A 15,055-nucleotide genomic window follows, 5' to 3' on the forward strand; every position below is an offset into this window, starting at 1 on the left:
AAGAGAATAGGTAAGATTTTCACAAATTGGAAAAGAGTGGCACCTGGCTGGCTCAGGCAGTATAGTATGCAACTCTTTTTTTTTTTTTTAAGTTTATTTGTATTGTGAGAGAGTGAGGGAACAGGAGAGGAGCAGAGAGAGGGAAAGAGAGAATCCCAATCAAGAGCCACACTATCAGCACCGAGCCGGGGGGGGGGGGGGCTCATCTCAGGAACTGGGAGATCATGATGCCAGCTGACTGAAATCAAGGGTGATGCTTAACTGACTGAACCACCCAAGCAGTCCACAGGATGCAACTCTTGATCTCAGGGTTATGAGTTCAAGCCTCACTTTAGGCTTAGGGTGTACTTTTAAATAGTTGGAAAGGATACGGGGAGATTTGCCATTTCAGATTAATATAAATGTATCACCACCTTTCATATATACAGGAAATAATTGGATAAAATGTAGAATGATATTAAACACCCTATTCAGAAAAATTCAATGTTAGTAGTACCAGGAATGTATTTTTTTACTTGTAAAGAAAACGCATGAGGAAGTGTCTTAAGCTAAAGATGGATCCAAAATAAGAGTCTAACAAATGGACTGATATCCCAGATCTGGGATACAATGACTCCACATCCTAAAGACATTAAATTTCCCTAAGTTAAATTATACTTCCAACACATGCCTAGTGATGGGGTCAGGCTATGTGCGAATACTGCGTTTAATCCAATTATGTGCAGCATTCGCTACCCCCTCCCCCCAAATAATCTTACCAGAAACTCAAAGAGGATATTTTTGATCAGATGAGTTGATTTTGACGTTCATATGGAGCAATGAAGACCCAAAATCAGTGTGGAAATTTTTGAAACGTAAGGGCAATGCGGTGTTTTAACAGATATTCAAAAATATGTTATTATTTACTAGTTGGTTTTTCCTATCTCTTACCCCCCACCTACAATACAAGATGCCAGCGACCTCAGGTGACCTTGCTGTGAAACAATCCTCTCTGATTTTGTTCTCCCAGGAAATCCCTGATGATAGGGCTTTCCCACACCTACCTCCCAGTCTGGTGAAATAAACAATGTCCTGGAAGGGGACTTTTTCAGGGATCTGTGCCGGGTGAAATAGTGACAGTGGTCTGGGTGGGGACTTTCAACCTGGTCTGTCACATCCACACGCTTGTACTGTGCGGCTGTTTCCTTCACTAGAGCCTGCTGCACCCAGATTCCCCTCAGCGGACCTCCGCCTGCCTGCCTCACGGCTACACCGTCATCCTCTTGCCCGGAGCCTGGAGAGCTAACCCCACACGTCCAGGATGAGAGTCCTTTCCTCTCTCCCAGGCTCCACACGGGAGCAAGCCTCAGCCACCCTCTGGGCTTTGGCCTTTCAGGCTGGCAGACGCTGACCCAGGAGTCGGTGACAGGGACTCCCTCCTTCAGTGGATATGTCTAAGCATAGGTGATACAAGCTCAAGAGGTAAACAGTGGACCAAAAGATGTGTCGTAATATCCAATGAAACACTGAAAGATAAACATGAAAAATACAGATTAAGTAAGACACATAGAGGATCGTATGAAAGGAGAAGATGATATTTCGTTGGAGCTCCAGACTAATAAGAAAGAGAAGGAAGGAAAGGAATTTATTTGGCAGGTTTTACCCAGAGACCGGATGGTCGCTAGGGCGCAGGCACATTACAGGCGGGGTGCACAGGTGCTATGAGGGGTGGGATCGCTAGGGCCTGAGAGGAGTGGGAAAGGATGGGCCTAAGGCCTGGTAGTGGGGGGGGGGGAGTGGTCAGAGTGAAGGGGTAGGACCGAGATTCCATCTGGGGTTAGGTAGGCGAGGGGCGGGGACAAGGGAGGGGTCCAGACCCAGGTCCTCTTGGTGAGGGCGCGGTCAGGTGCAGGAGGAGGAAGAAATCCCAGCATGTGGAGCTGAGGTGTGCTCCCGTTGTACACCCCTCTGGAGTCCATGCACCTCTCCCGGCGTGTTCCTTCGCCCAGCATCGATATTGACACTTTGGAATGTCATAAATAAATCATCTTGTGAAAAGTGTCTCTGCTTTGCTCTCGTTATTTTTGCCACTGAAAAGATATTGTGTCTCTCCCAGCATATCAAGGGGCTAGTTGTGTCAATGCATTTTATTAGTGGTGATTGTACCATGATTCCTTATTTGCTATCGATGCTTTGAACACAGTTTGATTTGCTGTGTTACAGGGTCTGAGGAGCCGGATAGTATGACTTCTGCCTGCATCCATACATGCTTTTCAATAAAACAATCCTACCAGTGCAACTAAATATATTTCTTGACTCCAAAAGTCCCAAGATGCCCTCCATGAATTTTATCTATTCCTTAATAGTAGGAAATGAAAGGTGTCAAATATATTTTTAGTTTCTTGGAATGATCACATGGATTTCTCTCTCTCTCTCTTAACATTTTATGTTATTAAAATTTTTTTAATCTTTATTTTTGAGAGAGAGTGCAAGCATGGGAGGAACAGAGAGAGAGAGAGGGAGACACAGAATCCGAAGTTGGCTCCAGGCTCTGAGCTGTCAGCACAGAGCCTTACTTGGGTTTGAACCCATGAACCGTGAGTCCGTGACCTGAGCTGAACATGGACGCTCAACTGACTGATCCACCAGCTGCCCCTCAACATTTTATTTTTAAGTAATCTCTACACCCAAGGTGGGGCTGGAATTTACAACCCTGAGATCAAGAGTCCCATGCTCCATCCACTGAACCATACAGGTGATCTAGATTTTTCTCTTTATGTTACTTTTGTATTGCTGTCTTTCCAAATTATCACATATTGATCACAAATTACCACAAGTTTATGATCTTACAGTTCTGCATTGCTAGACGTTTGGTATGGACATTCCCAAAGAAAAATCATAGTATTGGCACATTATGCTGCTTTCTGGGCTCCTGGGCTCCTTCCTCTTTCTTAAAAGTCAACAGTAATGGGTTCTGTCTTTCTCACACCGTATTTCTCTAACCCATTCTTCTGTCTCCCTCTTTCACTGTTCAGATTTTACCGGAGTAGATATTCCCAGACAATCTCAGCATTTTAAGATAAACTGCTTAGAAACCTTAGTTCCATCTGCAACTTTTTTTTTATTTCCCTTTTGCTGTATATTCTCAGGTTGTGGGGGTTAGGATGCAGACATCTTTGAAGGGCCATTATTCTGTATACTACCTTCTTCTTCTTGGTTAGTATAGCAAATTACATTTGATTTTCAATTCATAAAACAACCTTGCATTCCTGAGATAGACTACACTTAATTTTGATGTGGTATTTTTTTTTTAAATACATTATTAGATTGCAATGGGATAAATAGTGATATATTCATTCAGTGGAATTCTAGAGAATATTTATTTATTTATTTATTTATTTAGAGAGACAGTGGGCACAAGTGAGTAAGGGGCAGACAGAGAGAAGGAGAGAGAGAGAGAAGCGGGGCTCACCCAAAGCAGGGCTTGTGTTCACCTGAAGTGGGACTCGAACTCAACGAACCAAGAGATCATGACCTGGGCCGAAGTCAGATGCTTAATGACTGAGCCACCCAGGCGCCCATAGACAATATTTAAAAAGTAACTACTCACTGCAATATGGATGACTGCTACAGAAAATATATCCAGTATAAGAAGTGAACACAAAAAAGTATAGGGGCAACTGGGTGGCTCAGTCAGTTAAGCATCCCACTCTTGATTTCAGCTCAGGTGATCTCACAGTTCATGAGATTGAGCCCCCGAGTCTGGCTCTGCCCTGACAGTGTGGGGTCTGCTTAGGATTCTCTCTCTCTCTGTCTCTCTCTCTCCCTCTCTCTCTCTCAGGCTTCTTTGCCTCCCCTGGTCTCTCTCTCTCTCTCTCAAAATGAACATTGTTTTAAAAGAAAGTATATAAGTTCATGATTATTTTTTATATCAATGCCAAGAATGGGCAAAACTAATGTTTGTAGCATTTAGAATAGTGGCATTTATCCCAGTAGCATTTATCCCAGAAGAGGGGTGATTAGAGTCTGTAAAGTTGCATGAAGGAATTTAACGAGATGCCAAAAATATTTTCCAAAGCAACTGTATCATTCCGTATTCCCACCGCCATGTATGAGATTAATTTGCTCTTCAAATTCAATAGCACTTAGTACTGTCAAGTTTTGTTTCATTGTTCTGTTTTGTTTTTACTTTAGCCCTTCTAATAGCTGTGAAGTGGTAACTCATTGAGGTTTTAGTTTGCAATTCCCTAATTATTAATGATAGTGAACACTTTTGGTGCATGTGCTTATTTGCCATATATATTTATGAAGTGTCTGTTCAAATATTTTGCCCATTTTTTACATTTATTTATTTTTTATAGAGAGAGACAAAGCACAAGTGGGGAAGGGGCAGAGAGAGAAGGAGACAGAGAATCTGAAGCAGGCTCAAGGCTCTGAGCTCCGGGCTGTCAGCACAGAGCCCAACACAGGGCTCGAATTCACAGACCGCGAGATCATGACCTGACCTAAAGTCGGATGCTTAACCGACTGAGCCACCCAGGCGCTCCTTGTATTCAAGTCTTAATCAGATATGCGATTTACAAATATTTCCCCCCAGACTTTGCCTGTTTTTTTTTCATTCTCTTAAAAGTATTTTTTAAAGAACACAAGGTTTTTAACTTGATGAAGTCCAATTTACCTAATTTTCCTTTTACGCATTATGCTTCTGGTGTCATAGATAAGAAATCATCACTTAATCTGAGGTTGTATAAGCTTTTATCCTGTTTTCTCCTAGTTTTATAATTTTAGGTTTTACCATTAGAATTATGAACCATTTTGTGTTAATTTTTTAAAAAAAATTTGATGTTTATTTATTTTTGAGAATGAGAGAGAGTGTAAGTATGGGAGGGGCAGAGAGAGAGGGAGACACAGAATCTGAAGCAGGCTCCAGGCTCTGAGCTGTCAGCACAGAGCCTGATGTGGGGCTTGAACCCACCAACCGTGAGATCATGACCTGAGCCAAAGTGAGACACTTAACCAACTGAGCCACCTGGGCACACCCCATTTTGTGTTAATTTTTTTTTTTTTAATTTTTTTTTTTAACGTTTATTTATTTTGAGACAGACAGAGACAGAGCATGAATGGGGGAGGGGCAGAGAGAGAGGGAGACACAGAATCGGAAGCAGGCTCCAGGCTCCGAGCCATCAGCCCAGAGCCCGATGCGGGGCTCGAACTCACGGACCGCGAGATCGTGACCTGGCTGAAGTCGGACGCTTAACCGACTGCGCCACCCAGGCGCCCCTGTGTTAATTTTTATATCATATGCGGTATTGATTGCAATGTGTTTTTTGCAGATGGATATTTAATTTTTCCTGTATCTTTTTGGAAAGGAATTTCTCCACCTAACTGCATTTACAACTTTGTCAGAACTTAGCTGTCCATATGTGTGTAGGTCTATTTCTGGATTCCATATTCTCTTCCACTAATCTATTTGTCTGTTTATGACAAAACTACACTGTCTTAATTACTATAGCTTTATCACAAATCTTGAAATCAAATAGTACTACTCCTTCTAGTTAGTTCTTTCTCAATATAGTTTTTCCATTGTATGTTCTTTTATTTGCATATGGATTTCAGAATCAGTTACTTTTTATATATTAAAATGTTTTGTTGTGACTTTGAATCTATAGATCAATTTGGGGAGAATTAACATCTTAACAATATTGACCTTTCAAACCATGAACATATATGTCTCCATTACTCAGATCAGCTGTAATTTATCTCCAGAATGTTCTGTAGTTTTCATTGTACACGTTTTTAACATTTTTTGTCATAGTTATCCCTAAGTTTTAAACATTTCTAAGGTGTTAAATTTTTGTTAATTTCAATGTTCTCTTGTTTGTTACTGGAAATATGACTGATTGTTTTGAACATTCACCTTGGGTCCTGCAACATTCCTAAATTCACTTATTAGTTCTAGTTTGTTGTTGTTGTTGTTGTTGTTGATGCTAGATCCTAGAGAATCTGTTTTCTACACACACGATCAAGTAGTCTGCAAATAACAAAAGTTTGCCTTCTTTCTCCCTGCCAATCTAGGTTTTCTTTTTTTCTTTCTTTCTTCCTTTCTTTCTTCTTTCTTTCTTCTTTCTTTCTTTCTTTCTTTCTTTCTTTCTTTCTTTCTTTCTTTCTTTCTTTCTTTCTTTCTTTCTCTTTTTCTCCTTATTGCACTGGCTGGAACCTCCAGTACAATATTGAATTGAGGTGGTGAGAGTGGGCAAGCTTCTCTTGTTCTTGATCTAAGAGTGGAGAGCATTCTGGCCTTCACCTGGAAGTATGATGCCAGCTGTAGGTTTTGTAGATGCTCTTCATTAGATTGAGGAGTTCTATTTTATTCCCAGTTTGATGAGAGTTTTTAAAAGAACCATATAATATAGAAATTCTCCTTCAATGCATTTACCCTAGAGAAATGAAAACATGCTTACACAGTAATCTGTACGTGAATGTTTACAGCTGACTTATTTGTAATTGCTAAAAACCTGAAACACGCCCAATGTCCTTTAACAGATGAATGGATCCCCAAACTGTAATACATTTATCCATACTGTGGCTAACATTAAAGTGATCACATGATCCCGACCTCCTGATGATGTCTTTGAGTGTGGGTGGGGATTGTGAATTGCTTCTAAAAAAAGAGAATATGGCAGAGATGATGGAACGTCACTGCTGTGATTATGTTACATTAAACATGTCTCTATTTTGCAAACTGAGTCGCTCTCCCTCTCCCACTGGCCATGAAGAAGCAAGCTGCAGTGTTGAAGTACCTGTGGAGAGGGCAACACAGCACAGAATTACCTGCAAGCTTGAAACCAAATTAAGAGATTCTTATTATACTTTGTTATATTAACTGCTCAAGGTGCATTATCCTTTAAATATGCTTCTTTGGATTATGTTGGCTAGAATTTGGGGCTTTCCCTTTTTGTTGCAAGGCAACCTCATCTATAATCAGCGATGCATTACTTCTTTGGTTGAGCAGTGCACGAATAAGCACAAATCAGCAGGAACATGTGTTCACAGAATCTCACTCGAGTGGTGTCAAGAGACAAGGTCCGCAAAGGACACAGCAGGACTGAGACTGAGGGGAGGAAGGGGTAAAATTTAAGGAACCCTCAACCCAGGGAACAGGTGAAAGTCCCCCAGGGGCGCTGTGCACCAGAAGCACTCCTCAAATAGGAAGCACTTTGGCCCTCCCTTCTCCACGTGCAGCTGACTCCGCCCTCACCTAAGACCTGGTGACTTGGGCTCCTCCCCTGGCCCCACCCCTCTCCCACCGCCCACCGCCCGCGAGGACAACCTCGGCCCCGCCCCTCCATTCTGACCCCGCCTCCCCGAGCGGCCTTTAGGCCCGACCCACCCGGTGCGCTCGCGCCCTAGGGCACCCACCGCTCCGTCACGCCTGCGCCCTGGCGACCACCCGGCCTCGTGGGCGGAGCCGGCGCCAGTCCCGCCCTGGCCCCGCCCCCGGGCCCGGGCCCGCCTCCGCGCACACGCACTTCCCGCCACGCCTCCCCACCCAGCACAGCCCCACCCCGCCCCGCACAGCCCCGCCCCGCCCCGCACAGCCCAGCTCAGCCCAGCCCAACCAGCGCGAGCGCGAGCGCGAGCGCGGCGCGATGGACGGCCGAGTGCAGCTGATCAAGGCCCTCCTGGCCCTGCCCCTGCGGCCCCAGACGCGGCGGTGGAGGAACCCGATTCCCTTCCCCGAGACTTTTGACGGCGACACCGACCGCCTCCCGGAGTTCATCGTGCAGACGGGCGCCTACATGTTAGTGGACGAGACCCTGTTCTCCAGCGATGCCCTGAAGGTGACGTTCCTCATCACCCGCCTCACGGGGCCGGCCCTGCAGTGGGTGATCCCCTACATCAGGAAGGAGAGCCCCCTCCTCAATGATTACCGGGGCTTCCTGGCCGAGATGAAGCGGGTGTTTGGCTGGGTGGAGGACGAGGACTTCTAGGCCGGGAGCCCCTCGGGCCTGGGGGCGGGTGCTCGGGGGAGGGTGCGCTGCGCCCGTCGCCGCCGCGCAGATGGCCGCGGGCGGCGCCTCGCCGCGCCTCGCCCTCCCTCCCCCTCGCCGCGATCGAGCGGCCGCGCTCTCCCCCGCGCTGCTGTCCCCTCCCGCGTAGTGCTTGCCTTTGTTCCAGGAATAGCGCTCCAGGTCCCCGCTGCCGCCGCCGGGCCCCGCTCGGGAGCGCGCCGCCGCCCCCTGCGGCCAGCCGGGCCCCTCCCGCGCAGCACACTTGGCCTCGGGCCGGCGCTCCAGCTGCGGGCCGGGCTCCCGTTGCACGCCGGACAGACCACCCACAGCCCGGCCGCTGCGGGCCGCCTCCGCCAGACTGACCGCCAGGCCTGCGGCGCCGCGCGCGGAGACCCGCGCTGAGGCCGGGCCGCCGTCGCCACCCAGCGCACACCGCCGACACACTGCGGCCCGCGGCCATCTGGACTCAGCCGACAAGCGTCTGAGCTGGCCACGGCCCCTGGCCCCTGGCCCCTGGCCCCTGGCCCCTGGCTCCTGGCCCCTGGCCCCTGGCCTCTGGCCAGCGATTCCAGCAGCTCGCCACCCACCGCGCCCCGGCTGGAGGGCCGGGCCAGCCTCTCAGCTGCAGCGGGACCCACTCCCTCCCACCTCCCGGAGACCTCTTCTGCTCCTGCCAGATGGCCGCCGGGTCCCAGGGGTGCCTGGCAGCCAAATCCAGTCACTCGTTTCCTCCTGTGGACCTGTTAGTTTTGCCCACAATCCGGTTCTCTTCTCAATTCGCAGCTGTCTCTCTGACGTGTGCCTTTTGTTCAACACAGTAATTAAGCCCTGCACTCTGCCCAGCTCTTCTACACTACCTGGACAAACGTCTTTTCCTTCTTTTCAATAAATGTCAGACGCTGTGCAAAAGAAATTGAGTCTCCATGAGTGTGGCACCTCTCCCTCCCTGGTCCAGTGCGTGGGGTCCGTGGCCCGTTGAGCAGGCATGTGTGTCCCCTGTCATTCTGTGGCCGACGTCGAGTCCTGCATGATGCAAGCGAGCCGACGGTCCTGTGCTGGTCCCGGGGATGGGCACCCCACCGGTGGCCGTTGGGGCCCAGAGGCTGCCTCGTCCAATCCAGTCGGCTGCGTGCCCCTTAGGAAATGGACCTCGATCTGAGTTTGGCCAAGGCGATAGCAGGAAAAGTCGACTAGGAGGCTTCTGGAAAAGAATTCCTCATTTCCAGAATGCTGCTTGAAAGCACAACACCTTTTTGTGGCAGATCGTGAATCCCACACATTTGTTGCTGAACACCTGTCAAACTGTATTTAATTCATTATTCAGGGAATCAGCAGAATGACAGGTTCTTTAGAAAAAGCACTTACATTTACAAAGCCTTGACTGGGTGAGTGGTAGAGAAGGGAATGCACAAGTGGCATTGTTCGTTGAATACAAACCTGGTTGAGGAGCCTCAGGACAATAAAATTCTAAGTTTCTCTGAAGGGCAGAATAGGAACAAAGACATTACTTCTTACTGTTTCTCTGTATGCTAACCTCTGAAGTCTGTGCGGACAATAGCCTCTGCTACCTGGTCTATGGCTGGGAAGGTTAAATATCCTGATAGAGTCAGATAAAAGGTGGGCTTATAGAGGAGCACTCAGTCAGCTCTGCCTCATTTCTGATTCGGGAATCTGTAAAATTCCAATAGATTTTCAACCCAAAGAAGTTGCATTCCAGCAAGAAAAATTACATATATGGTTGTGTATTATTTTGCCTATGTGGCCATAGCAAAGCACCACAACCTGGGAGTCTTAAAGATCAGTAATTGCTTGTCTGACAGTTCTGAAGGCTAGAAGTTGAAAATCATGTTGTGAACAAAGTCAGTTCCTTTTTTTAAACTTTATTTAAACTTGAAATAAATTTAAAGGGGAGGGGCAGAGAGAGAGAGAGAGAGAGAGAGAGAGAGAGTCCCAAGCAGGCTCCATGTTGTTAGTGCTGAGCCAGAGGCAAGGCCTGAACTCACAAACCCGTGAGATCATGACCTGAACTGAAATCAAGAGTCAGACTCTTAACCTACTGAGCCACCTAGGCGCGGAGAAGTCGGTTCCTTTTGAGGCCTGTAAGGGAAGGCTCTGTTCCAGGCTTCTCTCCTTGCATGATAGATGGCTGCCCTCTCCCTAAGACTCTTCATATTATCCTCCCTCTGTGTGCATCTGTCTCTTTAAATTTCCCCTTTTTATAAAGAAACCAATCATGATAGATTAGTGCCTGCCCTAATGACCTGATGTAACTTGGTTACCTCTGCAAAGACTCTATCTGTACATAAGGCCATGTTCCAAGGTACTGGGGGTGAGAATTACTACACACCATTTGTGGGGAGACAATTCAACCAATAACTGATTCCATGTTCATATCAGAGTTTTCAAGAGAAAAAATCCCTGCCCTGTTCTGTCCACATGGCTTCTTTTATTCTAGATCATGTATGTCATTTCACTCTGAAATCAGTAGAAGGTGCAAGGTAATTCACCACCCTTTAAATAGGAAGAGGCCCTTGGCTCCTTTCAGTGCAGCAGGTCTGAAGAGAGCAAAGTAGCGACAGGGAGGGAGAGGAAGAACGAAAATTCATCTCCGTGCAGTTCAGACCTTTAACCTCTGTATGGGTCTCAAGAGCATGTACACATTTTTTTTTCTGGCTGGTCTAGCACAGCTTTTCAGAAAACATTTTAGATCAGTCGGCATACTCTGCTGTCCTCTCCTCCCCAGTCAGAAGTGTCCCCTGGTGAAATAAGTCAGAGAAAGATTGACTTATGATTTCACTTATATGTGGAAACTCAAAACTAAAATAAATGAGCAAACAAAACAAAACAGAAACGGACTTATAAATACAGAGAACAAACTGATTTCTTTGCCAAAGTGGGGGGGGGGGTGACATAGGTGAAGGGGATTAAGAGGTAAATTTTTTCAGGGTACCTGAGTGGTTCAGTTGGTTAAGCACTCTTAATTTCACCTCAGGTCATGATCTCACTGAGATCTAGCCCCATGTCAGGCTCTGAGCTCAGCTCAGAGCCTTCTTGGGATTCTCTCTCTGCCCCTCCCCCACTCATTCTCTCTCTCTCTCTCTCTCTCTCTCTCTCTCTCTCTCTCTCTCTCAAAAATAAACATTAAAAAAAGAAGTACAGGGTACACCTGGGTGGCTCAGTCCATTAAGCGTCTGACTTCAGCTCAGGTCATGATCTTGCAGTCTGAGTTCGAGCCCTGCGTCTGGCTCTGTGCTGACATCTCAGAGCCTGGAGCCTGCTTCAGGTTCTGTGTCTCTTTCTTTCTCTGCCCCTCCCCCACTCATGCTCTGTCTCTCTCTCTCTCTCTCAAAAATGAATAAATGTTAAAAAAAGAGGTACAGTTGTTGAGTTATAAAGTAAATAACTCAGAGATGTAACCTACAACATAAGGGATATAGTCAGTAATATTGTAACAACTTGGTATGTGACAGTGACTGGATTTATTGGGGCGACCATTACATAATATATATAAATATGAAATCACTATGTTGTACACTTGAAATGAATACAATATTGTATGTCAGTTATCCTTCAATTTAAAAAAAGATTTGTCCACTGGTTAGTAGATCTGTATATTGGCCTGGGGACGTGTATAGTTTTTGGAGTTATGAATTGTCCTAATAATTTCATATACATTCTGAAATCTCTACATGACATTATAATGTACAGACACGAGAGAGTGCTGGCAACACAGATATGTGTTTTTACAGCAACATATTTGAAATTTGAAAAATTATTGTATTGCTGGTGAATTACATTGGTTCATTCAGCCCTCCAGTCTTTATCAGATTGTGTGTGTTAGTTGGTTAACATATGATGTGCTTATCATGCCTGATATTAGTATAATGCTTTCACAATTCATTTGCCATCCCTTTTAATCTTCTCTGCAAGACCTTGATTAATTGACTTGTTCACTCATTTGTAAGTCAGTCACTTATCATTTATTAAGTAATTCCTGGGTCCTAGGCACCTTACTATGAACTATGGATACATCAGTGCAAAAGTATGTCCAAGTCTTCCAGGAATTTAGAGTCCATTTGGCTGTACTGGGAAAATAACATGTTTCTGGAATCTCAGTTTTGGATTTGATTAAGAAGGGCTTGAGTCCATTCTCGGTCACACCAGCTGTATGATGTTATGCAAATTTCATAACCTTCCTAATCCATTATTTTCTCATTTAAAAAGTGGGTGAAATGATACATATATATTGGGTTCCTTATGGGAATTCGATGAGATAACAAATGTAAGGTCTGAGTACTCAATAAATGGGACTTGCCATAACTCTAATAACAATAATCATTTGTATTATTTTTTAGGGTATGATAATGGTTTGGTGCTTGTATATGGCACAGTGGGACTATAGAATAAAGAACATTTAAATCTGCCCTTGTTAAGACAGGGACCATCTCAATAGAGGAAGTAGTAAATGCATGGAGACTTGATTCCAACTTAAGAGGGCCACTTCTGTCTGAGGTTCAAAAGAATGAGACAGTGTGATTAGTATATAAAAGTCAGGGACAAGGCATGGTGGGACAGAAAGAATGCTACATCCTGATAACTCTTGTACGCCATGCAAAGTCATATATCAATTATCCTGTAGTCACCAGGGAACAATGGAAAGAAATTGACTGGACCACTGTTATGATTAGATTCACACTTTAATGTTCACTCTGGGGCTGACGTTGAGTAGAGTTGGGGGAGGATGGGTTGTGGGTCAAGTCCAGTAATGAGCATTTTGCAGGTGAAAACTATTGAGGGCTTCAAGAGCCTCAAAAGCAGATGGGAAGATAAACGTGACATTTAGATTTATTAGAACTATTGGTAATTATTTGGGAAGTGGAGGTTGGGGAGAGGAGGAATCTGGGATGGGCCCAAGTTTCTGGCTTAGGGATTGGGCCATTCTTGGATCTGACATGGACCAGGCTCTCTCTAGCTGCTTTATTCCTTTGTCTGGGATATTTTGTGATTCTTCTTTGCTTTCCCATAATTTTCACCAGATGAATAAGACGATTTCTTACCCACTGGACCTGTTCACTTGAGTTAGAAGTTCTCCCTGAACTACCAAGTCTACCTTAGTAGCTCCCCTAATAGGCATCCCATATGTCCTCAAACTTTCATATGGCACCATATTGAAATAGGATAAATCTCATTTAATTGTGGATATTCAATCAATTTTTGTGACAGATCTAAAAATCAACTTTAAGGGCGCCTGGGTGGCTCAGTTGGTTAAGCATCCGACTTCAGCTCAGGTCATGATCTCACAGTTCGTGAGTTCGAGCCCTGCATCGGGCTCTGTGCCGACTGACAGCTCAGAGCCTGGAGCCTGCTTCGGACTCGGTGTCTCCCTCTGTCTTTGCTCCTCCCTCGCTTGTTCTCTCTCTCTCTCTCTCTCTCTCTCTCTCTCTTTCTCTCTCTCTCTCTCAAAAATAAACATTAAAAAAAATTAAAAATCAATTTAGATCGAGCTATAATTTACATGCAATAAAATCACCCATTGAAAGTATAGGCTTCACTGCATTTTGAAATACATACAATACGTGTGTTTGAGTGTATGAGTGGCTTTTCATTGCCTCCCATTCACCACGTTGGTTAGGGAGGGATTTCTGCCCTAGGGTTATGGGGATGGCTAAACATAGAGCACCTGACACCGGACACTTTTCAGCTATTGGGCCTCTGGCAAATTAATTTCCCTTGCTAAACCTCAGTTTTGTCAAATATAAACTGTGCTTACCTTGTGGGAGATGTCGAGGATCAAGAAAGAACATCTGTGTAAACATCCTGGGACATAGGAAATGCTCAAAAATCCCCAGCCATTTTGTTATTATATAGGCCTTTCTCTCTAAATCAAGAACATCCTTTAAGTGAAAGAAAGTTGGCCTTGTGAAAACTGAAAACAAAATACTATAGATTTAAGAGGTTAATTTGTAGAAACATAGTAAGAAGTGGTATTTTTTTTTTCTGGACATCAACCAGGCTTGTACCTAAATTAACAAACTCTAGTACTGCATTCCTTTCTCCACACGGTTTAAATGATTCTTTGAACTAGCACTGTCATTCTGCTGGTTTCCTGAATAATACATTCTTTTCAGAATGGTCAAGTTTATTGTAATATATTCATACAATGCAATAAGCAAACTATAATCACACACAAATGTATGGTCCAATCCTACAGAGTTTCGAGTAAAACAAGCCCAACTCCAAATACTATAGATTGTATCATTCCATTTATAGAAAGAACAAAAATAGGCAAAAGTGATGTGTGCTGTCAGACATCAATTTGGAGGCACCTTAAAGTGCTAATGAGTGTAAGGGGGCATGAGAAGGATTTCTGAGGTCCCTCTAATGTTCTCTTTTTTGATCTGGGTACTGGTGAAACATGTGTGTTCTGTTTGTGAAAATTCTTCAAGTGGTATGGTCATGATATAGGCACTTTGCTGTATACTTCTGAAGTATATATACCTCAATAGAAGGTCACGGAACACTAATGGATATAGTATGAAGTCAAACTCAGTAATAAATGAGACTTTGACACTTGTCCCTCACCAAGCTGTGTGACAATTATGGTCGTAACAATTTGAGAGTTGCCCTTTCAAGCCAGTTGTTTTTTTTTTTCAAATGCTTACTTATTTATTTTTGAGAGGGGGGCGTGGAGGGGCAGAGAGAGAGTCTCAAGCAGGCTCTGTGCAGTCAGGCCAGAGCCTGATGCAGCGCTTGATCCCACGAACCGTGAGATCATGACCTGAGCGGAAATCAAGAGTCAGATGCTCAACCCACTGAGCCACCCAGGTGCCCCTCAAGCCACTTATTGAGTTCTCTCTACCAAGATTGTCCTGCAACCCAAGATCTCTGGACACTAAACCAAAGGTCACTTTGTCCTGTGTCTACATATTACATTTTTTTGTCCACATGAGTCACAAAATTTGTCTCATGTTATCTTAATTATGGACTTCAAGTCAGTATTAGTTGGGGCTCCAACCACCACCACCAAAAAAAAAAAAAAAGGGGGGGGCATTAATTTCCTTTTC

General features: G+C 44.8%; 1 protein-coding gene across 1 annotated transcript; it reads left to right on the plus strand.

Moving 5' to 3' along the window:
- The first annotated feature begins 7,582 nt into the window (after positions 1-7,582).
- RTL8C (retrotransposon Gag like 8C) lies at positions 7,583-8,904 on the plus strand. The gene has a single exon (XM_058713034.1). It carries the CDS (start codon positions 7,629-7,631, stop codon positions 7,968-7,970), a length of 342 nt encoding a protein of 113 aa, XP_058569017.1. The 5' UTR covers positions 7,583-7,628; the 3' UTR covers positions 7,971-8,904.
- The last annotated feature ends 6,151 nt before the right edge of the window (positions 8,905-15,055 follow it).

Source organism: Neofelis nebulosa, chromosome X, assembly GCF_028018385.1.
Source record: "Neofelis nebulosa isolate mNeoNeb1 chromosome X, mNeoNeb1.pri, whole genome shotgun sequence".
In the NCBI taxonomy this organism is placed as follows: Eukaryota; Metazoa; Chordata; class Mammalia; order Carnivora; family Felidae; genus Neofelis; species Neofelis nebulosa.